General features: G+C 36.8%; 1 protein-coding gene across 1 annotated transcript in view; it reads left to right on the top strand.

Moving 5' to 3' along the window:
• KCTD9 (potassium channel tetramerization domain containing 9) overlaps positions 1–24,325 on the top strand; it is a 37,994-nt gene that overhangs the window by 11,182 nt on the left and 2,487 nt on the right. The window contains exons 3-11 of the mRNA XM_035022589.1: positions 655–698; positions 4,016–4,112; positions 4,738–4,796; positions 4,997–5,125; positions 8,952–9,019; positions 9,107–9,202; positions 9,881–10,030; positions 21,742–21,847; positions 22,587–22,720. Coding sequence (XP_034878480.1) covers positions 655–698; positions 4,016–4,112; positions 4,738–4,796; positions 4,997–5,125; positions 8,952–9,019; positions 9,107–9,202; positions 9,881–10,030; positions 21,742–21,847; positions 22,587–22,720 — 883 coding nt within the window. The remainder of the gene's footprint in view (positions 1–654; positions 699–4,015; positions 4,113–4,737; positions 4,797–4,996; positions 5,126–8,951; positions 9,020–9,106; positions 9,203–9,880; positions 10,031–21,741; positions 21,848–22,586; positions 22,721–24,325) is intronic.

Below are 24,325 nucleotides of genomic sequence, written 5' to 3'. Positions count from 1 at the left end.
TAGAAAATATCTACCTGATTAAGAATTTGTGGCTCACAGTGTAAACTCTGACCATTTATTTGCACTAATGGTGAGATATGTTGAGGCAGGGGAGGAGAATATACACTGATAATCTAGAGTTTTGGATTACGTGCAATCATTTTACCTTTGGGTGTGTGGTGGGTGTTAGTAAGTTTGTATAGCAGAGTTCTACTTGAAAATTATATTCTTCCTAGATGTAACATAAAAATGTATTTTCATTTCCAAAGCACAGAGCAGCTGATGATTTAGAAGAAAACCCCAATAATTTATTGAGGGTTACAGAATTAAAGTAAAAAAAGAATTGCCATGGCTTTAATCATATCCCTTGAGCATGAGCGTGTGTTCTTCAGTTGATAAGAAAGCTGAATTCACATAATTAGCATAGTGGGTTTTGTTTTGTTTTTGCCATTTTAAAAGTTCTTCCATGTGCAGGACCTTATTTGAATTTAAATCCAAAGACCGCTAAGTCAAGAAGTTAAGCAAAGCACTGGAAACTTAAGTCAACTTCTTGCAATATAGATTGATAGCAAAACCTGCCTTCTACATAATTCTAAGGTATAGGTCCTCTAGTCAACTGATAATTAATGTGATTTCTGGATTTTGATGGTGGCTTTTAAATTTTGATTTCCCCAGGGATGATGATGTTTTGTTTGTGTGTGAAGGAGAACCATTTATTGGTAAGTGACTTCCTTACAAGCCAATTTTGTCTGCCAAAATGAAAAAGATGGCAAATATTTTACATGCACTTACTAAGCTTAATATTGAAAAGGATCTCATGGCAGCATTCTGATCTTCATACCTTCTTTGATTCTAAATCGGATGTGTGTGTATCGAAGTAAAGTTTTAATTTGAATTATATTATCATATTTTAGTATGGATACCTCATCTTTTACATGCCTTTAAAATGCTCTGGAAGTACACAGATTCATCAAAGATGACCTATTCGATTGTGGAAACTACAACTTTTGTTATGATACGTTCTCCTTGATAGTAATTGTCACAATTCCTGTGTGTTAGGTTACAGATTTTAGAGTGTACTGCTTGCACAAGTTAGCATTTGACAATCATTCACAGTGGTCAGATCAAATCAGTCAAAATGACTTGGTATCAACCACACACAAGGACACGTACGCTACCTTTTGATTTGGAAGAAAGCTTATACAGTTGTGCATCTCAAGAGAGAGAGCCTAAGGCTTAGATAACATCACTGTTCTTTAATGAGTATTTGATATATTTAGCTCCATACAATCTGACCCTGAATATTTAGTAATTTTTGTAAGCCATCACAGTAATTGTATTTGGTGAGTGGAGGGAGTTCTCAGGATCATCACACAAGCAGTTGCCAACTTAGAAGTAAGTACATTCTCTTCTCTGTCTCTACCTTAAAATGATGAGCACAAATTTTTCCACAGCTTTTATCCATTAGTTTAACAAAGTAGTTAGCAAGCAGCTGTCACTTAATTGGTTCTTTGCACACATACAAACAAAAAGTAATCAAGTAGTGTTTTTGTCTTATCGTTACGAACTCTTGGATTTAAAAATATTTGGTATGTTTTCATGCTCTGCGTTTATTGATGCCCACATTATTTTATGTTTGGCTGGTGGAAACCTCTTCAACTCCTTTTATTACAACCCCATTGGTCTTTTATAGCTTCCTTACTATCTGGAGTAACAAGGTATTCATCTTATACTTCTGTCGCAGACCCAGATCAATACATTTTCCAAGGAGCCTTAATTTCTTTTAGTAGGAAATGTCATTTCAGAACACAGTCTGGGTGCCAGATAGGCTCATTGCTGCTGGGTTCATTATTTTTACTAGGCTTTTTGGTGGACAGAGTTGGAAATACATAACTAGCTAGAGATGAAATTTATGTGTAATATATATTATATGATATGAAGGTTTATATGATATATGACATTATACAGAGGTAAAATATCTCCTGGGTTCATACTCCTACTTTGGTTTATATCAGGATTGTAAGATTTTTATTTAACTTTTTCTGTCTTAAACCTATGTCTCCTTTCTTCCATATCAATAATTCTGGTTTTCAGGGACATAGGGAATAATAGAATTATGTCCTAAGTACTCATTTCATCCCACACAAAACACACATAAGAGTGTCAGTAACAATTCCAATACTTTACGAATATGACTGCTAAAGGCAGTTAAACATTTTTTGCATATGCTCATTCCTTTCTATCCTTACTTAAAAAATAATTGTATCGTTTCTACATTATCAGCTTACATAGCCATTATATACTATACTATCTCTTAAAACTGTCACTTAGCTTTACTCTTTCAAATGTATTTAATGCTCACCCCCAATCCTTACGTTGATGCTTCCAGTGGTTGTCTGAAACTTGTTCTATAGTAGATTCTTTACAAAGAACTTCTGAGAACAATGTTCTCTGATATCTCACATGTTAATAACAGTTTGTGGCCTCTATACTTGAAAATCAATTTGACTGGATATAAAGTCATATGTCAAAACTGAACAAATTGAAAACTTTCATGTATGGTTTATTGTGTATCAGTTATTCCTCAATTAAGCTGTTAAAAAAAATCCTTAGTTCACATTTTCTTTCTTTAAGTATCTTAAATATGTTGTACTCAATCTTATTCTGGCATAAAATGTTCGTATCCAAAAAATCTGATCATTCATAATGATTATTTTTCCTAGGTCACTCAAAGGATTATTCTCTTTCTTTAAAAAATGGTAATTTTAGAAGGCTCTTTCTGAGGGTTCTGAGCTGATTCTCTCTGTCTGATATGTGGTGAACCCTGTTGATATATACTTTCAAATCTTCTTTTAATTTCGGCAAAGATTTCTTGAACTTTAAATTATGCATTTATTTTGTCCCCTTGCTTTAATTTTCTCCTTTCAGTACTCCTATTGTTTGTATGTTGGATCTTCTACACCTGTCTTTTATATTGGAAATCTTCCTTGAAATCCTTTTCATCTCTTCCTTCATTTCTTACTGATTTTTAAAGGTTTCCTCTTTTTCATCTTTTCTTTCCTTTAAGGTGTTACCTGTTTATTCTCTCCTGGTTCTTCTAGTTTAATCTTCATTTCTGAATTGGGTTTTCATTGTAGTTCTAATTCTCTCCTGAGTTCTCTCACCTCATTTGTGAATTTTGTAATTCTGGGTTATGTTGTTCTTTTCATATTTTGTATTTACTTCTTTTAGCATGTTTGGAATATTTGATTATAGTTTTTATCTATTTTGTGGGCATTTCTTTCTGGCACATTTTCATTGTCTATAGGGATGTAATTCTTTTTTTAAATTTTTGTATGGGATCTTCTGTTGCCCATTTAGAGTGGAAAATTGGTTTCTTTAACTTGAGAAGGGAGAGCTGACTTAGGAAAGGTTTTCTAATTTCATGGCTCTGAAGTTCCCTTTTCTGTTGTTTGTGTGAAGTATTAAAAAATATGGAAGTCACCTTCTCATATATTCTGGTTGTGTTAGACCTTTTTAACTTTTATCTGAACTCCTTTCTCTTTTGTCTCTGTTGTCTTTGTTCTGTCCAACTTGGATTCTTTTTCCAACATCTTGTCCTTAGTGTATTGGGCTTTGTCCTAGAAGGGAGTTTTGGCTGGTGGGTTTTGAGGTTCATTTCCAGCCTCCTCAGATCTTACTGCAAACTACTTGCATCATCCACCCATGGATTGGACATAGCCCTTCCACTTTCAGTCTGCTATTCTCAAATAGACTTGCTGAGCTTTGAAGTGAGTATGGATGACTTTGGAATTCTTAGGTTCATCACATACCCTGTTGTTTCTGTCAGCTTCTTCCTTCAAAGATGCTGATACCATGGTGCTCTTGTATCTGTGGGAATACCTTACCAGATTTGTCTTAAATGCTATCAACGGGTCTCTAGTAGCGCTGGTATGCTTTTATGTGTGTTTTTAGTGTCAGAAATGAAGCTTATTGCCATCTTCCCCATTAATCAAATCTTAACTTTTTTTTATTATTTTCTACATGTCATTTCTAGATCCTCAGACAGATTCTAAACTACCTGAAGGATTGTCAGGATCTCACACAGACTGGCTAACCTTAAATGTTGGAGGGCGGTACTTTACAACTACACGGTAGGTGCATGTGAATGTGTGCATAGGTGTGTGTTAGAGGACACTATGCAGTATTTGTTCTTTCCTTCAGTTTTGCTCATTTCCTTAGAAGAGACTCCAGTACTATGTGATCTTAAACCATTTTTTTCGTAAGTTTTTTTTAAAGCGTAGAAAAATGATTCACAAGTTCTTCCAAAGAAAGCACGAAAGGTATGAACATGTTTTTTAGGTATCAAGTATTTTAGGGTTTTAGAACAGGTTTTTTAGATGTCAGATAATAAACATGCAACACAAGTAAAAATTAACAATACTGAAATTTGTAGCAACTACAACTGCTTATGTTAAAGGGATAAGAACAATGTAAATTTAGGTCAAGAATATTGTGATATAATAGCTTGCCAGAAGGATAGATTAGTGTTTAAGTTAAAGGAACCTAAAACAATATTTGAATCAAAGGAAATGCCAGAATAGAAGGGATTTTGACAAATGGCAACTTATTGCACGTTTTTGTTTCCCAGCGTCACTCCTACCAGGTTATAGCATGCATCTTTTTGAGAGAGCAGCTGGGATCGAGTATACTCTTGACTTAAATATGTTTGTTTATAAAGACAAATGGAGAAATCAATTTTTTTCCCTGAATTCTTAGGAGCACTTTAGTGAATAAAGAACCCGACAGTATGCTGGCCCACATGTTTAAGGACAAAGGTGAGTGCAACACATTGTTTTCGCATTTTGTGTGATCTGTTTGTAGCTGTATTGACTTACCTCTTGTCCTTCTGTACTTTTTAATGATATCAATAATTTTTACACGAGTAAAAACTTATTAGTATGTTACACAATTTTTAAATTTCTAACTTTGGGTTTTGTTTGTGGGGACGGTTCTCTTCACTATAATGGTGATACAGGTGTCTGGGGAAATAAGCAAGATCATAGAGGAGCTTTCTTAATTGACCGAAGTCCTGAGTACTTTGAACCCATTTTGAACTACTTGCGTCATGGACAGCTCATTGTAAATGATGGCATTAATTTATTGGGTGAGTTTTTAATATGATTCCTCATATTTTTGTAATGTTAAGATTTTTTTATTTTGTTTTCACTTGCTTAGTAACATAGTATATTTTCATAAAGGGAAAATATATCTTTTCCACTTTTTTTTTTAAAAAAGATTTTATTTATTTATTTGATAGAGAGAGGCCGCGAGAAAGGGAACACAAGCAGGGGGAGTGGGAGAGGGAGAAGCAGGCTTCCTGCTGAGCAGGGAGCCCAACACAGGGCTCGATCCCAGGACTCTGGGATCACGACCTGAGCCGAAGGCAGACGCTTAATGACTGAGCCACCCAGGCGCCCCTATCTTTTCCACTTTTAAAACTAAATTTTTATATATATATGAATATATATAGGTATAGAAATAGTTGTAGGCACAGATAGATAGCCTTTGTGTATATGGGTGTATGTCTAACCCTTAAATTCTGATTTTGGATTCTAAATAGAGTTAGATTTTTTCACGAGGGACTTTAAGGGATTTTGTTGTTTTTTTAATTGAATTGTGACTGTGACTTGACTTCAAGTTATGGACCTTCCCATCATGTTGAGACATAGAGTCATCAAAAGGGGAAATTATATTTCAGAATCATAAGACTGGATTAGAATCTCAATTCTACAACTTACTAGAAAATTAACTTGGGGAAAGTCTCTCTGAGTCTCCTTTGAAAACTGAGTATTAAAAATATACTCGTCCCTGACTACATCACAGGATTTTCACATCATGGAGATGATGTCAGCCAGAGCCCTTATAAAGCAGTAGATGCATATTCAATGCTCATGGGCCTCTAGGTAACTAAATTTGGTCTGACTTGATGAGTGGTGGGGGGTGTGTGGTGATCTTGAGTGCACATTCCTACTTAGCTTCCACAGATTGTTGCCATGTGGGTGTGTGGGCATAGGGTATCAGAGCCTTGATTTTTAAAGAAAAGCTGGAAATCTAAAATTTTATGTGAAATCTTCTGATTTTGAAAATACTACATGCCAAACACATTATAGTCAGCCTGGGCTGGTGGTGGGGCAAAGGGGCTAACTTATAATCCCTGGAGTATAATAGACAACACTCAGTAACTTTTATTGTTGCTGTATTAAAGTCTGTATTGTCTTTAAAGCTTACCCATTGCAAAAAATGACCTTATTTGACCTTTCATCTAACTTCATACCTATTCATTACAAATTCTTGTTGCTTTCTTATTTTTTACCTACCAACTGTTGCTTAAAACCCTGTATAACCTATTTTTATTTTACTCATTCTTCAGAAATTATCATTAGAAAAATAAGCAGTGGTCCTCTCTTGTACAATCCTTTGCTTTTCAGCAGCTAGATTACTTTTGCTTACACTCTGGCGGCCGCTCTTTTCTTCTGAGGACATTTAAACTTCACCGTAGGCATCCTATGGGCTCTTTGATGCTTTCTAGTTTAATTTTTCTCTGTATCACGGATAGCCTTTCATATCCTCCCTGCCTAGGAAATAACATCAGAAATACATATCCATGCTCTCCCAGACTTCAGCACTACAGGCTCTTTGCCAAGCAATGCTTGCTCCTTTTTCAGGTTTCTCGGCCATTGCTTTATTTATTCAGTTGTTCAGCAAGCAGAGCTCTGTACTGGATTCATTTTATAAAGCATTACTACTTCTAATTAATACAAAATCTATCCAAACTCTTTATTAATATCTATAGGTGGCCCCAAGTAATTATATGCTTTACAATAATCTACAGACTTTTTTACCTCCCCTCTATTTACTTACATGACCTTATTTCTTATTCTTCCTTATTTGTGCTTTCATCAGTGAATGTATTTTTTGCTTGCTTTCATTATTTTTCTGCCATTAATGACCTTCACTTTTTCCAATGAATCATGTCTTCCTTTTCTGCTTTGATTTGTCTTCAAAACCTTTTTCTGATTTTTTTTTCAAGATTTTATTTATTTGAGAGAGAGAGCGTACAAGCAGGGGGAGGGACAGAGGGAGGGAGAGAAGCAGACTCCCTGCTGAGCAGGGAGCCCAACGTGGGGCTCGATCCCAGGACCCTGAGATCATGACCTGAGCCGAAGGCAGACACTTAACCGACTGAGCCACCCAGGCACCCTTCTTTTTTCTGCTTTAAGTCATCTTTCCGTACCTTGTAGGCAAATTTCACTTCAATCCAATTGTTCTCTAACTTGAAAACTTTTCTAGCATTTCAGTGTTTATTTCCTTGAAGTTCACATAAATTTTCTGAACCCCAGTTTGATACAGTAAAAAGAGAATGGTCTTAAATGTCAGAAAACATGCAATTTAATAATGATCAAGGTGATCATTTATTGAGGACCTACCAAGTGCCAGGCATTATACCAAATAATATATATGCATATCTCTTTTAATACTTATGTCAACTTTGTGAAGAAAGTGATAATACTCCCATTTCACAAATGTAAACAGGAACTTTAATTAAGAGAAAGAATAAGTAGCTTCTCTAAGACAAAAAAGGAAGTGAGTGGCAGAACTGAGATTCAAATCTAATTTCTACTGTGCTGGCAGAAAAATATGCTAAATATTACTTCGGTTTCTCAACTGTCTCCCATAGGTGTCTTTTGTATTTCTAAGGCTTTTCCGGAAGTTTTTAAGGTTTGGTTCTGAACCTAGAAGTAAAAAAAAAAAAAAAAAAAAGTCGTTACTCTATTCCTTGGGGGGTTTCTGACTGACTCAGAAGATTTTGGCACACTGAGAGTGAAGCCCACTAGAAACGCCTTTGTATGGTGGGCGTCTACCAGGGACAGATAGGAAATATGGCTGCCCCTTCAAGAGGAATCCAGAGATGAGGCCCCTCTGGCGTGGGCTGGAAAGTGTTGTGCCAGAGCAGCTGCCTGAGCAGCGTGCTGTTCATCAGATGACCTTTGTTTTGTAGCTGGAATATTAGAGGTGAATTGGGCTTTCCCTGAGAAGGTCATAATCTTCCCAGATAACTGCTGAGCTTCCCATATCTACCTCTAGTTACCCTTATTAGCTTGAACTATTCGAAGAAAGAGATTATGTCTCTTACTTTCTTTGTAATTTCTGAGTCCTTAGGAATTTTTTTTAACAAGTTAAAAAACTCAGCTAACTAAATGACTGAGGTCTTCATTTGAAGGAAAATGGATTCCCAATTTCTTCCCAAATACCCTGATGAAGATGTTTAACAGATGTAAGAAAATACAGTATACACACTAAGTCATCTGGAGAAGGTGCAGATTTTTTTTTTTTACCAAGAAAAGCAAATGATACATAAAGTCCCTTTTATCATTTAGAAATCATTTTTTTTTTTTAATTAATTTCCTTAAGAGAGGTTTCTGAGTCATTCTGTTGACTTATTTGGAAACTAATTTACTTTTATTCATTTCTATAATTTTCTGATGCAGTAAGTAAGAGATAATTGTGACAAACCCATTCAGATCTGCTCCATTGAAGTCAATGAAATGTTAAGATGAGGTGAACTAGTCATTTAATATTAGATTCATAATCAAATTTATTTCAATTATTTTAGGAACTTGTGCAATTAGGAGTTTTTGCTTATGGCCTATTTAAAGTGATTGTCAGAAAATTTTGAAATATAGAAGGCTTTCATTCTAATTCATTAGTTCTCTATGTTTTTCTTTTGCTGAATGTAAACTATTTAGAAAAACTTTGTGTTACAAATATTTAAAAATATTCTGTATACATGTTCTACACGAGTTATTTTTCTTCTATATTGATTGCCTGCTTGTTGAATTTCACTTGTATTATGAGGATTTAACAAAGAATTTTATAAATATTAAAATGAATAGTTTTCTATAAAAGTCACATCGTTTTTATTATGATAGGTGTGTTAGAAGAAGCCAGATTTTTTGGTATTGACTCATTGATTGAACACCTGGAAGTGGCAATAAAGGTAAAGCTCTTTTTACATTAGCCAGTATTACAATAATTGTAGCTGTCTCCGAAAGTGCTCCACTAATTTTTTAATATCTTTTTCAAGAATTCTCAACCACCAGAGGATCATTCGCCAATATCTCGAAAGGAATTTGTCCGATTTCTGCTAGCCACGCCAACCAAATCAGAATTGCGTTGCCAGGTAATTAAAGCAGACTTTTACAGGAGTTATTTGTGTTAGCGAAGCTGTGAGTAAAGCTTTACGTTCTTCTACAATTTTTTTTTTGCCTTACATTCCTTTTTCATGCAAGATAGAATTTAATTATGGCTGGTAGCATTGCAAAAAAAAGAGATGTAATGGCCTTTTTTATTATCTAATATGCTTCATGTGGCAGTTTTTGAGTAGTTCATCAGAATTGCAGCAATTAAAATAAAAAGTCAATTGTTTGTACATTTGTTATGTATGGCCAGTCACTGGCAGATACTTTTACGTATTATGACATTAAAGATTTTAAAAACCTCAGTACTCACTTTTCAATAAAACTACCTTGAATTATTGAATACTTATAAAATATAGAAAAATATACAAATAATACCTATCAGTAGGTACATGGCCAACAGAGATCACTCTTCAGAAATTTCTGCACATAAATGAAGTATAGCCAGGCTGGATTCTAATATTATGTTTAGAGGTTCTTTTACTAAGAACCCATTAAGGATGCTGGTTTTATATCTGAGTTTTATCTGATCCTGTCTTCTAATAAACTCCAACTGACTGACCTGCCAATTGCTTCTAAGAAGCTTGGGGGTTAGCTAGTCATTAACTGTAATATAACAGATGGTTTGAATTTTGTGACAATTTGTCTTATTTTAATTTTAGGGTTTAAACTTCAGTGGTGCTGATCTTTCTCGTTTGGACCTTCGATACATTAACTTCAAAATGGCCAATTTAAGCCGCTGCAATCTTGCACATGCTAATCTCTGCTGTGCAAATCTTGAACGAGCTGATCTTTCTGGATCAGTGCTTGACGTAAGAATCCTTTCTTTGTTATAAGAGAGAATTAAATGTTTAGTCTATTGAACAGTCTCAACAAGCAGAAATGATCTCTCTCTCTCATGAGAGCTTTTACTTGAAAACAGATAATTTATTAAGTTGATAAAACCCAAGGCTTTGAAAGTGAAATGTGTTGGTTTTGCAACTTTGATATCCTTCAATAAACGAAGACCTGAAAGATTTAGCAACTAATAAGAAATTAAATCTTGAAATTAGATCCTCATCTCTTCAATATAGTGTACTTTAGAAGGACTTCTATTTTCAGTGAATTAGGAGGGTAAAGCCGAAAAGGACCTTTGAGATCTTCTATTCAGCCTCATTTCTGGAGTGGGGAAATGTTATTGCTCTAGAGGTATTTGGCGGAGATACTGTGAAATAAACATGATGTGTGTCAGTCTGTGCAAGTTAGCATCTCCATGGCTCTCCTCCTCTCTATGTGTATATATACTTATGTGTGTGTGTGTTTACATGTATGTATGTGTGTGTGTGTGTGTGTATATATATATACACACACTTGACCCTTGCACAACACTGAGGCTAGGGGCACTGACCTCTGTGCAGTCGAAAATCCACACATAACTTTTGACTCCCCCAAAACGTAACTACTTAATAGTCTGCTGTTGACCAGAAGCCTTACCAATAACATAAACAGTCAGTTAGCATATATTTTGTATGTCATATGTATTATATACTGTACTCTTACAATAAGATAAGATAGAGAAAAGAAAATGTTATTAAGAAAATCATAAGGGGGGCACCTGGGTGGCTCAGTCAGTTAAGCGTCTGCCTTCAGCTCAGGTCATGATCCCAGGGTCCTGGGATCGAGCCCTGCATCGGGCTCCCTGCTCAGCGGGAAGCCTGCTTCTCCCTTTTCCACTCCCCCTGCTTGTGTTCCCTCTCTCACTGTGTCTCTCTCTGTCAAATAAATAAATAAAAATCTTTTAAAAAGAAAAAAAAAAGAAAATCATAAGGAAGAGAAAATACATTTATAGTAATGTATTATATTGATTTTTAAAAACCCACATATAGGGGACCTGGGTGGCTCAGTTGGTTAAGCATCCAGGTCTTGATCTCAGAATCATGAATTCAAGCCCCATGTTAGGCTCCACGCTGGGTGTGGTGCCTACTTAAAAAAAGAATTGGGGCACCTTGGTGGCTGACGGTTAAGGGTTTGCCTTCGGCTCAGGTCATGATCCTGGAATCCTGGGATCGGGCCCCACATCCCGCTCCTTGCTCAGGGGTAGCCTGCTTCTCCCTCTCCCTCTGCCTGCCACTCCCCTTGCTGTTGTTCTGTCACTCTCTCTGTCAAATAAATAAAATCTTAAAAAAAAGCGGGCGCCTGGGTGGCTCAGTCCTTAAGCGTCTGCCTTCGGCTCAGGTCATGATCCCGGGGTCCTGGGATCGAGCCCTGCTTCAGGCTCCCTGCTCAGTGGAAAGCCTGCTTCTCCCTCTCCCACTCCCCCTGCTTGTGGTCCTTCTCTCACTGTGTGTCTCTCTGTCAAAAAAAATCCACATATAAGTGGACCCGTGCAATCAAACCCATGTTGTTCAAGGGTCAAATATATATATAGGTGTGTGTGTCTGTACATATGTACATCATGTATTTATGTAACAGTTACCTGTGCTAATTTGGGGTTAGAGAATAGATGCAAAACAACAGTGATATCTAACTTCTAAACAACTTCAGTTTCCTTAATACCAAGGCCCATGCCTATAGGTTTTTTGAATTAATAATACCTAACATGGTACCTTGCCTTTTTTTTTTTTTTTTAAGATTTCATTTATTTGAGAGAGAGAGCAAGCACGAGCAGGGGGAGGAGCAGAGGGAGGGAGAGAAGCAGACTCCACGCTGAGTGTGGAGCCCAATGCCGGGCTCATTCCCAGGACCTGGGATCATGACCTGAGCCGAAGGCAGACACTTAACTGACTGAGCCACCCAGGCATCCCAGTACCTTGCTTTTAGTAGTCATTGAATAAATGTTCATTGAATTTTATAATTTTAGTTTTATTCCTTACTTGCAACCTATTTTTCCATGAAGTTTATGATACCGGATCTATAAAAAAATCTGCCAATATACATTTCCAGTATTTTCACTCTCCTTGTCCCATCTTATGAGGAAGGACAACACTGGTAGCAAAATAAGCAAAAGACTATTAGCACAGAGGAAAGGTTTGAAGGACCTAGTCTTTAAATAGTGAAATGTTGAGAGACCACTCGTGTGGATTTTGTTAAGGACAAAACAAAAAAAGATAAAAAGACAGACTGGGTCATTCAGTACAGCTGGTTTTGAGTTGTGTTGAATTGTAGTAATACACCAAACCTGAACCATAATTTTCTTATCTGTAAATACTTGTTCTACCCATACTGTATAATTGGTAAACTGAAGTGCTGTAGAATTGTAAGTTTAATTACTAATGATGGAAATGGCACATGTTGAAGAGTCATTGCCCAGGGTGTATAGGTTGTGAAGTCAAAACTAGTTGCTAATTGTCCTTGGCATTTGAGGATGATTGCTAATGAGTAGCTGTCATATCCACAAAATAGGATGTGTGCTAAGCTCTCTGCCACACAAGATGTACCTAATGGGTCCACCACTCTTTTTGAACTTCTCACCAGTGTATCACTCACAGGCTGTGAGGCCTTTCCATAGGAGCCATGCGATTCTGGTGTCAGCCAGGGTGATCGCAGTTGCTCTCCCTGTTAAGCAGAAGTCTGTGCCACATTATCTCTTCTGTCAGCATGCTTTAGAGTGTTTGTTCTGCATACTCTGCCTGCCATCAGTGACCTCAGTCTGCTGCATAGAAGCTGGTGTAATAATTCAGCTGGTACGTATCCATTGCATATTCCCATCCAAGATTGATAAATGGTAACAGGGACCTTGATGGTCATCAAATATGACCCTCTTGTTTGGTAGACTGAGACACAAACCGAGCGATTTGCCCAAGCCCAAAAAGGCTAGTTTGTTAGCAGAGTTGGAACTAGACTCTACAGCATGTGTTTTCTTTTTCTTATTTCTTTTTTTAATGACTTTTTCATGTGGAAAATGTCCAACATACAAAAATAGAACAATATAATGAATCCCCCTTGTTACCTCCATTACTCAGCTTCAACATATATCATCAGCACATAAACAATTTTGTCTGTACCTCTTTTCACCGTTATTTTGAAGCAACTCATTATTTCACCTGTAAATATTTCGTTTCTCTCTTAAAGATAAAGACCATTTGGGGAGCCTGTGTGGCTCAGTCGATTAAGCGTCTGCCTTCTGCTCAGGTCGTGATCTCAGGATCCTGGGATTGAGTCCCAAGGCAGGCTCCCTGCTCAGGGGGGAGCCTGCTTCTCCCTGTCGCTCAGCCCTTCCCCCACCCTCCCACCCCCATTTGTGCTCTTTTTTCTCTTGCTCTCTCTCACATAAATAAATAAATAAAATCTTTAAAAAATATATAAAGACCATTTTTGAAAACATAATCCTAATACCATACTTAAGAAATAATGGTAAAAACTGAATTGCTTTCATCAAAGCCCTTTGCCCCTTGATACAGTAGATAGCAAAACTCTTACAGCTGCAGTGCTGGTTTACTGAGTAGCTGAGTTCTGTACCCTCAGTGTTGGTGACCTGCTTTACCATTGATTAAGGGTGGGGGGAATGTTTTCTGTGGTTGAAGATCGAAAACGTCGCTGAATTTCTTATAAATCTGTTTCTTTGTGCGATTCCATAGTGTATAGCTTTCAGTATAGAGCTGTACTTAAAATTACCTTGGGACTTTATTATTATTGTTGTTATTATATTTAAAACAACAAATACTACTTTTAAAAAATTCCCCATGTACCAATAACCCATTCATCTAGACCAGCTGGTCTAATCTATACTTCATCTATTTCTGCTTCTTCCCTATTTTTTTTATTATGTTATGTTAATCACCATACATTATATCATTAGTTTTTGATGTAGTGTCCCATGATTCATTGTTTGTGCATAACACCCAGTGCTCCATGCAGAACGTGCCCTCTTTAATACCCATCACCAGGCTAACCGATCCTCCCACCCCCCTCCCCTCTGGAACTCTCAGTTTGTTTTTCAGAGTCCATTGTCTCTCATGTGCTATGTGGTGAGCCCTATTTTTTTTAAGCATAATTAACATACAGTGTTAGATTAGTTTCATGATAAGTGTACTTTTTTTTTTAGATTTTATTTATTTATTTGAGAGAGAGAACACAAGTGGGAGAGGAGCCAAGAGGGAGGAAAAGGGAGGGAAAGAATCTCAAGCAGACTCTGCACTGAGCACGGAGCCTACTTGGGGCTCAGTCTCATGACCCTGAGATCATGACCTGAGCCAAAACCAGGAGTCGGACACTTAACGGACTGAACCACCCAGGTGCCCCTCATGAAGAGTGTACTCTTAATCCCCTTCACCTATTTCACCCATTTGTTTGTTTATTTCTTAAATTCCACATGAGGTTGAAATCATATGGTATTTTTCTTTCTCTGACTTATTTCAGTTAGCATTATGCCCTCTACCTCCATCCATGTTGTTATAAATGACAAGATTTCATTCTTTTTTATGGCTGAGTAATATTCGTGTGTGTGTGTGTGTGTCTACCACATCTTCTTTATCTATTCGTTTATCGATGGACACTTGGGTTTCTTCCATATCTTTGCTCTTGTAAATAATGCTATTATAAACACTGGGGTACGTATATATCTTTTTGAATTAGTATTTTTATTTTCTTTGGGTAGATACCCATTAGTGGGATTACTGGATCCCACTATTTTTTAATTCTATTTTTAATTTTTTGAGGAACCTCCATACTGTTTTCCAGAGTGGCTGCACCAGTTTGCTTTCCCACCAACAGTGCACAAGGGTTCCTTTTCCTCCACATCCTCGTCAACACTTACTGTGTTTTTTATTTTAGCCATTCTGACAGGTATGAGGTGATCTCTCATTGTGGTTTTGAATTGCATTTCCCTGATGATGAGTGATGTTGAGCATCTTTTCATGTGTCTGTTGGCCATCTGGATGTCGTCTTTGGAGAAATGTCTGTTCATATCTTCTGCCCATTTTTTAACTGGATTATTTGTTGTTTTGGTGTTGAGTTGTATAGGTTCTTCATATATTTTGTATATTAACCCCCTATTGGATCTATAATTTGCAAATATCTTCTCCCATTCAGTAGGTTGTCTTTTTGTTTTGTTTATGATTTCATTTGCTGTGCAGAAGTATTTTATTTTGGTGTAGTCCCAATAATTTAATTTTGTTTTTGTTTCCCTTGCCAAAGGAGACTTATCTAGAAAAATGTTTCTATGGCTGATGTCAAAGAACTTACTGCCTGTGTTCTCTTCTAGCATTTTTACAGTTTCAGGTCTCACATTTAGGTCCTTAATCCATTTTGAGTTTATTTTTGTGTATGATATAAGAAAGTGGTCTAGTTTCATTCTTTTGCATGAAGCTGTCCAGTTTTCCCTGCACCATTTGTTGAAGAGACTTTTTCCCATTGTGTATTCTTGCCTCCTTCGTCATAGATTTTTTTTTTGAGGGGGGCAGGGCAGAGGGAGAGGAAGAGAATCTTGAGCAGGCTCTACACCCAGTGGAGTCTGACATGGGGCTCAATCTCATGACCTTGAGATAATGACCTGAGCTGAAATCAGGAGTCAGACGCTTAACTGAGTCACCCAAGCGCCCCTCCTTTGTCATAGATTAATTGACAATAAAAGTGTGGGCTTATTTCTGGACTCTGTTCTCTTGAGCTGTTTTTGTGTCAGTATCATACTATTTTGATTACTACAGCTCTGTAGTATATCTCGAAATCTGGGATTGTGATACCTTGAGTTTTGTTCTTCTTTTTCAAGATTGCCATTCAGGGTCTTTTGTGTTTCCATATAAATTTTAAGATTATTTGTTCTAGTTCTGTGGAAAATGCTGTTGGTATTTTGATTGGGATTGCATTAAACTTCTTGGTTGCTTTGGGTAGTATGGACATTTTAACAGTATTGGTTCTCCCAGTTCATGAGCACAGAATATCTTTCTATTTGTGTCACCTTTAGTTTGTTTCATCAGTGTTTTATAGTTTTCAGAGTACAGGTCTGTCATCTCCTTGGTTAAGCTTATTCCTAGGTATTTTATTCTTTTTGGTGCAGTTGTAAGTAGGATTGTTTTCTTAATTTCTCATCCTTCTACTTCATTATTAGTGTATGGAAATACAACAGATTTCTGTATATTGATTTTGTATCCTGAGACTTTCTGAATTCAGTTATCAGTTTTAGGATTTTTTGGTGGACTCTTTTGGGTTTTCTCTATAGAGTATCATGTCATCTGCAAATAGTGAAAGTTTTACTTCTTCCTTACCAATTTGAATTCCTTTTATTTCTGTTTTCTTGTTTGATTGCTATGGCTAGGACTTCCAGTACTAGGTTAAATGAAAGTGGTTCAAGTGGATATCCTTGTCTTGTTCCTGACCTTAGAGGAAAAGCTCTCAGTTTTTCCCCATTAAATATGATGTTAGCTGAGGGTTTTTCATGTATGGTCTTTATTATGTTGAGGTTTGTTCCTCTAAGCCTACTTTGTTGAGGGTTTTTATCATAAATGGTTGTTGTACTTGCTAAATGCTTTTTCTGCATCTGTTGAAATGGTCACATGGTTGTTACCTTTTCTCTTGTTAATGTGATGTTGATACATGTTGATTGATTTGCAAATATTATTTGTATTTTTGTGTGCCAGGAATAAATTCCACTTGATCATGGTGAATTCAGTTTTTTTTAATGAAATATTGTTGGATTCGGTTTGCTCCTGTTATGTTGAAGATTTTTGCATCTGTGTTCATCAGAGATACTGGCTTGTGGTTTTGGTTTTTGTTTTTTGTAGTCACTTTATCTAGTTTTAGTATCAAGGTAATAATTCCTCATAGAAGGAATTTGGAGTCTTTCCTTCCTTTTTTAGTTTTTGGAATAGTTTGAACAAAATGTGTATTAACTCTTCCTTAAGCGTTTGGTAGAATTCTGATGGGAGTTTTTCAGTTACTTATTCAATTTCATTGCTACTAATCAGTCTGTTCAAGTTTTTTATTTCTTCCTGGTGCAGTTTTGGGAGAAATAATTATGTTTCTAGGAATTTATCCATTTCTTCTAGGTTGCCCCATTTATTGGCACATAATTTTTCATAATATTCTCTTTAATCCTTAGTATTTCTGTGGTATCAGTTATTATTTCTCCTCTTTCATTATTTTATTCAAGTCCTCTTTTTTTTTTTTTTAAATGAGTCTGACTAAAGGTTTATCAGTTTTATTGAACGTTTCAAAGAACCAGCTCCTGGTTTCATTGATCTGTTCTATTGTTCTTTTAGTCTCTATTTCATTTATTTCTGTTTTAATCTTTTCCTTCCTTCTACTGGCTTTGGGCTTTGTTTATTCTTCTTTTTCTAGTTCCTTTAGGTATAAAGTTAGGTTGTTTGAGAAATTTCTTGCTTCTTAAGGTAGGCCTATATTGCTCTAATCTTCCCCTGAGAACAGCTTTTGCTGCATTCCAAAGATTTTGGACCATTTTATTTTCATTTTCATTTTTCTCCATGAATGTGTTTTATTTCCTCTTTGATTTCTTGGTTGACCCACCGACTATATAGTACATGTTATTTAATCTCCATGTATTTGTTCTTTCCACTTTTTTCTAGTTTCATGCCATTATGGTCAGAAATGTTGCATGATACGATTTCAGTCTTTTTGAATTTGTTGAGACTTGTTTGTGGCCTAACATATGATCTGTACTGGAGAATGTTCCCTTTGCACCTGGAAAAGAATGTGTATTACACTGTTTTGGGGTGGAATGTTCTGAAATAACTTTTAGATCCATCTGGTCTAATGTGTCATTCAAAGCCACTGATCCCTTGTTGATTTTCTGTCTGGATGATCTATCCATTGATGTAAGTGGGGTGTTAAAGTCTTGTACTTGTTACTGTATTACAATAATTTTTTTTCCTTTATGTCTGTTAATAAATGCTATATGTATTTAGTCACTCCAAATAAATATTTGCCATTGTTCTATCCTCTTGTTGCATTGTTCCCTTTATCATTATGTAGTGTCCTTCTTTGTTGCTTGTTACAGTCTTTGTTTTAAAGTCTGTTTTGTCTGAGATACAAGTTTTGCTACCCCAGCTTTCTTTGCACTTCCATTTGCATAGTAAATGATTTTCCAACCCTTCACTTTCTTTTTTTTTTAAGATTTATTTATTTATTTGAGAGAGCGAGCGAGCCCTTCCCCGTGCTCGCTGCTGAGGGTAGAGTCCGATGTGGGGCTCAATCCCAAGACCCTGAGATCATGACCTAATTTTACGAGTTGCATGCTTAACTGACTGTTTCGCCCAGACACTTCTCCATCTTTCAATCTTCATATATCTTTAGGTCTGAAATGAGTCTCTTATAAGCAGCATATAGATGGTTCTTGCTTTTTTTATCCATTTGGTCAGCCTCTATCTTTTTTTTTTTTTTTTTTTTAAGATTTACTGATTTACGAGAGAGAGAGAGAATGAGCAGGGGGAAGGGGCAGAGGAAGTGGGAGAGAAAATCCTCAAGCAGACATCGCGCTGAACGTGGAGCATGAAGCTGGGCTTAATCCCAGGACCCTGAGATTATGACCTGAGCCAAAACCAAAAATTAAATGCTCAACTGACTGAGCCACTCAGGCACCCCAGCCTATATCTTTTGATTGGAGCATTTAGTGTATTTACATTCAAAGTAATTAATGATATGTATGTACTTACTGCCATTTTGTTACTTGTTTTACAGTTGTTTTTGGAATTCTTCTTTGTTTCTTTTTTCTCTTGCTCTCTTGTGGTTTGATGGCTTTCTTTAGTGATTTGCTTGGATTCCTTTCTTTTTATTTTTTTGTATATCCATTACAGGTTTTTGATTTGTGAGTTCATATATTACATCTTATGTGTATAGGTATCTATATAAGGTTGATGGTTGCTTAAGTTTGAACCCATCTTAAATGCACTAAATTTTTTCTCACTCGCCTCCCCGGCCCCCAACACACACACATTTTATGTAGATGGTGTCATATTATATCCTTTTATTTTGTGAATCCCTTGACTTATTTTTATGGGTATAACTGATTTTAATGTTTTGGTGTTATAACCTCCATACTGGTTTTATATATAAGTGATTCATCTACTACTTTTATTATATTTGCATTTACCTGTGAAATTTTTCCTTTCCTAATTTTCTTACTCCTGATTATGTCCTTTTTTTTTTCCATTAAAGAATTGCCTTTAACATTTCTTGTAAAGCTGGTTTAGTGGTGATGAACTGCTTTAACTTTTGTTTGGGAAACTCTCTCCTATTCCTAATGATAGCCTTGCTGGGGAGAGTATAATTGGTTTCAGGTTTTTTCCTTTCAGCACTTTGAATATGTCATGCCACTCCCTTCTGGCCTCCAGTGTCTGCTGCAAAATCAGCAGATTGCTTTATGGGGTTTCCCTTGTATATAACTTTTTTTTTCTTGGTGCCTTTAAATTCTCTCTTTATCACCACTTTTTGCCATTTTAATTATTATATCTCTTGGTGTGAACCTCCATGGGTTGATTCTGTTGAGGTCTCTGTGCCCCCTGGATCTGGATTTCTCTTTCCTTCCCTAGATTTGGGATGTTTGTAGCTATTATTTCTGCAAATAAATTTTCTGCCCCCTTTCTGTCTCTTCTCTGAGATCTGTGCAGTGCATATGTTAGTACACTTGATGTCACTGAGTTCCCTTAACCTATTCTTTTTTCTTTTTGCTGTTCATCTTGGTTGCTTTCCATTACTCTGTCCTCCAGCTCACTGATCCATTCTTCTGTTTCCTCTGGTCTACTGTTTATTCCCTCTAGTGTATTTTTAATTTCAGTTCTTCATCTATGATTGGTTCTTTTATATTTTCTCTTTGTTAAGAGATCCTTCACTCTTCGCAGCTCTTTATGATCATTATTTTGAATTCTCTATCAGGCATGTAGCTTATCTCCATTTCATTTAGCTCTTTTGCTGTGATTTTGTCCTGTCCTTTCATTTGAGACATATTCCTCTGTTTCCTCATTTTGTCCAACTCTCTGTGTGTTTCCATGTATTAGGAGAGTCAGCTATGTCTCCTGATCTTAAAAGTAGTGGCCTTATGAAGAAGAGGTCCTGTAGTGCTCTGTAGTTCAGTGGCCTTTGTTCCCCAGAACCGGGCACTTCGGGCAGAGGTGTCTCCTGTATGTGTTACATGTGCCCTCCTGTTGTGGCTCAGCTGCTTTTGCCTTCAGTGCAGTTGGCTGCTGCAGTGCACTTTCTGTTGTGGGCACGGTTTGGTCCCAGTGTTGTAAAGGGCCAGTCTGGGGCCACCTTGGGCTTATAGTTGGGTCAGCCCAGATGCCAGCCCCCAACCTGGTGGCTGGTGCTGCAGTCACACCTAACTGCAGGGTGCTCTCCCTGTGCTGTCACCTTGGGAGCTTTTGATAATAGTTACAGTCTATTTTACCTGGGGGCACACCACAGAGAACCAGAGACATTTATTTTCATATTCTCAGCTTCCTGTCTTGTTAATATTTTCAAGTATTTAAAATAAGGTCTTTTAGTTATCTTGATCCTTTCAGGTCCTCACGTATCTTACCTCTCAGTCTGAGCTTCTGTACCACCTTGTGTAAATGCAAAGGCGCAGATGGGAAAGTATGTGTGCATTTCGCAATTTGCTGTGATTTGAAATGATCTGTAGTGTATCTCCCTTTCCACAGAATTGACTATAGGGTGAATGAAATTGCACTTACAAAACAGGATTTTTTTGTTAGGTATGGCAATAACATATCTTGATCAGCCTTAGGATTTTAGAATCCTCACTGTTGTAGTTTTAATGACAGCTACAATTGTCATTTATATTGTGCCTTACAATTTTTAAGACAGCTTTCCATTCATCGTCTACTTTGATGGTCACAATCTGTGAAGTTCTAATGTTAATGTCACCTATATAGCTTCCTGTCTTATCCAGTTGCCGTTGGGAGTTCAGATCCGATGACATTGAATCCTCAGAGATAAATTAACATAATTTAAAATTCTAACATAGATTTTCTGGTTTTTCACTCTTTGTATTTTGCGCTGTAATTTGGGTCAAGGTTGTGCATGTTGTGTAGTAGTGGTTGGTCCAGAAAGACCCAGCAAACAACTTGTAGTGTTTTGTAGCCAGATGATGCCTAGAACTGCTGGCCTTAGTATTCTGACCTTTGAAATGAAGGTAGTTAATAGCAGGATTGAACATCAAGAATTTCGTTGATTCCTACAGAAATAAGGAGGAGAAATCCCTACCCCTGACAAGGCTATGCTTTCCTTGCCCACACATTTCAGCTCTCACGTCACACCCAGGGCTGTTCCTGAAAATAGAACTAGGATGTCATAGTCACGACTCTCCAACTCTTTTATCTAAACTCTTAAGTTTTGTGTAAAATGGACATGCTATTGTTAATTGGGCTGTTTTTTTCTCTTAAAATGGTTCTTTTGAAAGAACTATTTAGTTCTCAGTTCTTATTGAGTCTAGTTGGAAAGGTCTTCATTGTAAACAGAAAATAATTGATGGTGAGTGTATGGAATTGAGCTTCCACCCCTTGTCTGTTTTTTCTTTTATTGTTTGAGCCAATTTTTTCTTATCCAAACAAACTTCTGAAGGTTAAAACATGGACTTCTCTCCTTTCCTTGCCAGTGTGCAAATCTCCAGGGAGTCAAGATGCTCTGTTCTAATGCAGAAGGAGCATCCCTGAAACTGTGTAATTTTGAAGATCCTTCTGGTCTTAAAGCCAACTTAGAAGGTGAGCTTCTATCTATAATTACGTTTTCTAAGGTGAAAACACCGTGAAGTAAAAAGCCCAACAAAATAATTGTTACGGGAAAGTCATGACCACTATAGGGGGATATAGATTTCTTCTCTCCTCATACTTGGAGAATGAACAAGAGTAAGTCCTATCTTGGTCTCAGTCATGTGCCATGCAAGAAGTTAGGGAAAAATCCAGCCTTTAATATTGAATAAGGCTTTAGTTGGAGAATTAAATATCAGCATCTCAAACTTTGAAACTAAACATAGCATACTCTTACACTGACTAAAATGAATTTCAGTTTGCACAAAGCCAGGCAGTTTTTGTCATTGTTAGATTTAATGTTTTGTTTATGAATTCCTATTGCTCTGTTGTGTCAGTGAACTGGTCACTTTGTTTAGTTGTATGTTTAGAATACAGGGTATTTACCTTCCTTATCATAAACTTGTGGAGGGCTGTTATAAAAGTGTTTATCTTAAGACCGAATTGAATTCCTCCTCAAAAATACAGACTAAAATATTCTTAATTCATAGTATAAGCAAACAGTTTTTTAACAATGAACTCTTTCTCTGTGGAAGTTGGTTGAGAGACTGAGATTTATGGTTCACAGAGTTCTTTCCAAAAGTTAAAGGAGCTTGTCATCATTCACTTCCATTAAGTCATCCTGTGGTTTTTTAAAGGTAGATGACTATAAATATTTTTAAGTTCAACTGCCCCCCAAATATGTTCACTTTAGGTGCTAATCTGAAAGGTGTGGATATGGAAGGAAGTCAAATGACAGGAATTAACCTGAGAGTTGCTACCTTAAAAAATGCAAAGTTGAAGAACTGTAACCTCAGAGGAGCAACTCTGGCAGGAACTGATTTAGAGGTGAGTCACCAATTTCTAAAGAGTTTTTGTTTATCTACAATTACGGAGTATCTCATGCAAAATTTATTGAAATCATAAAGTAGTTGGCTCGTAAAAACTGCCAGGTGGCATACCAGCACAGCCAGAGGGATGTTTTTTTATCGATTGCTTGCTTCAACCAATTGGAACCCCAGAGCAGGATTCAGTTACACAAGTCATAGATACCAGTCTCCGATTTGAGGATTCATCTGACATTTGCTCTAAGTTGATTTCATTTCTCCTCTTTTCCTTGGGTCTCCTTCAAGTAGATCAGTTTGATGGGTATTTTTATTAATCTGACTTATTGTGGGTTTTTTTTTTTTTCAAGATTTTTATTTATTTGACACAGAGAGAGATAGAGAGAGCACTCAAGCAGGGGGACCAGCAGGCAGAGGGAGAAGCAGGCTCCCCGCTGAGCAGGGAGCCCGATGCGGGGCTCCATCCCAGGACTCTGGGATCGTGACCTGAGCTGAAGGCAGATGCTTAACCAACTGAGCCACCCAGGCAGGCGCCCCTTATTGTGTTTTTCTTAAGTTTTAATTCCAAACAGAATTAAATGGGGTCAGATTATTTTTTTAACTACTTGAGAAATTTAAAAGATATCCAGGTTTGAAATCAGGTTCAAAGAAAGCCTGTTCTAAATCGGAATCATATTCTTTTTGAATCTCATGTCCATGCATCTCTTTCATCAGAATTCTGTATGTTGTCTTGACTTGCGAATGCCACTAGCCGACTTCAGCGCTGTTGATGGGTCTCTCGGTGCTGTCCAGTAGCACTTTTTGCAATGCTAGACACGTTCTAAATCTGTTTAGTACAGTAGCAACCAGCTACTAGGGCTGTTAAGCACTTGAAATATGGCCATTGCTACCGAGAAATGGATTTTTTATTTTATTTCATTTTAATTCATTTAAATACTAATAGCCATGTGTGGCTGTTGCCATCATATTGAACAGTACAGCCCTGTCCCAGAAAATCTGGCCTGGGTTGGATTGGGGAGAATAGGAGGTCAAAATTTGGCTTGTTACTGATTTGTTTCTTTTAATGTTTTTGCCTGTTCTCTTGATAGATTTTAGCAACAGAGTGGCAGGCCCCATTAAACTTAAAGGAAAAAGAACCGGTCTAAGGCCAAAAGTATAAACCTATTATAAGCACAATTATTTAATTTTTTATTATTGGTACTGTCAGACCAAAGATGATGATTTTTCCCCTCTTAGTTTTAGTTAACCATGTAGTCAAAGTCTTCCTGATTGCAAATGATTGCAAAGATTAATCAGGTTGACTGTTGAAGGGCAGCTGGTGACATTCTGTCCTAAAAGGTTATGTGCCATTGCCCACCATCCCCAGGGACTTATCCAAAATCTGTCTCATCTGCCATTCTGTGATCTCAAGAGAAATTTAAAAACCGCTCCCAATTGTGGTGGTAGTTAACCTATTGCTACAGCTTTTGTATACATTTGCTAAAAATCATTGAACTGTGCATATAATTTGGGGGTTTAAAAAAAAGGCAGTTCCCTGCTATAAAAATGTTCGAGTTGAGGAATGGCAAAAATCTCTTACATAATTTAATTTAGTAAGTAAAATCTCTTT

The sequence above is a fragment of the Mirounga leonina genome, unplaced genomic scaffold, assembly GCF_011800145.1.
Source record: "Mirounga leonina isolate KUSES-001 unplaced genomic scaffold, KU_Mleo_1.0 Mir_176, whole genome shotgun sequence".
NCBI lineage: Eukaryota > Metazoa > Chordata > Mammalia > Carnivora > Phocidae > Mirounga > Mirounga leonina.
Note: the sequence above shows the minus strand (reverse complement) of the source record. Positions and strands in the feature narration are given on the sequence as shown.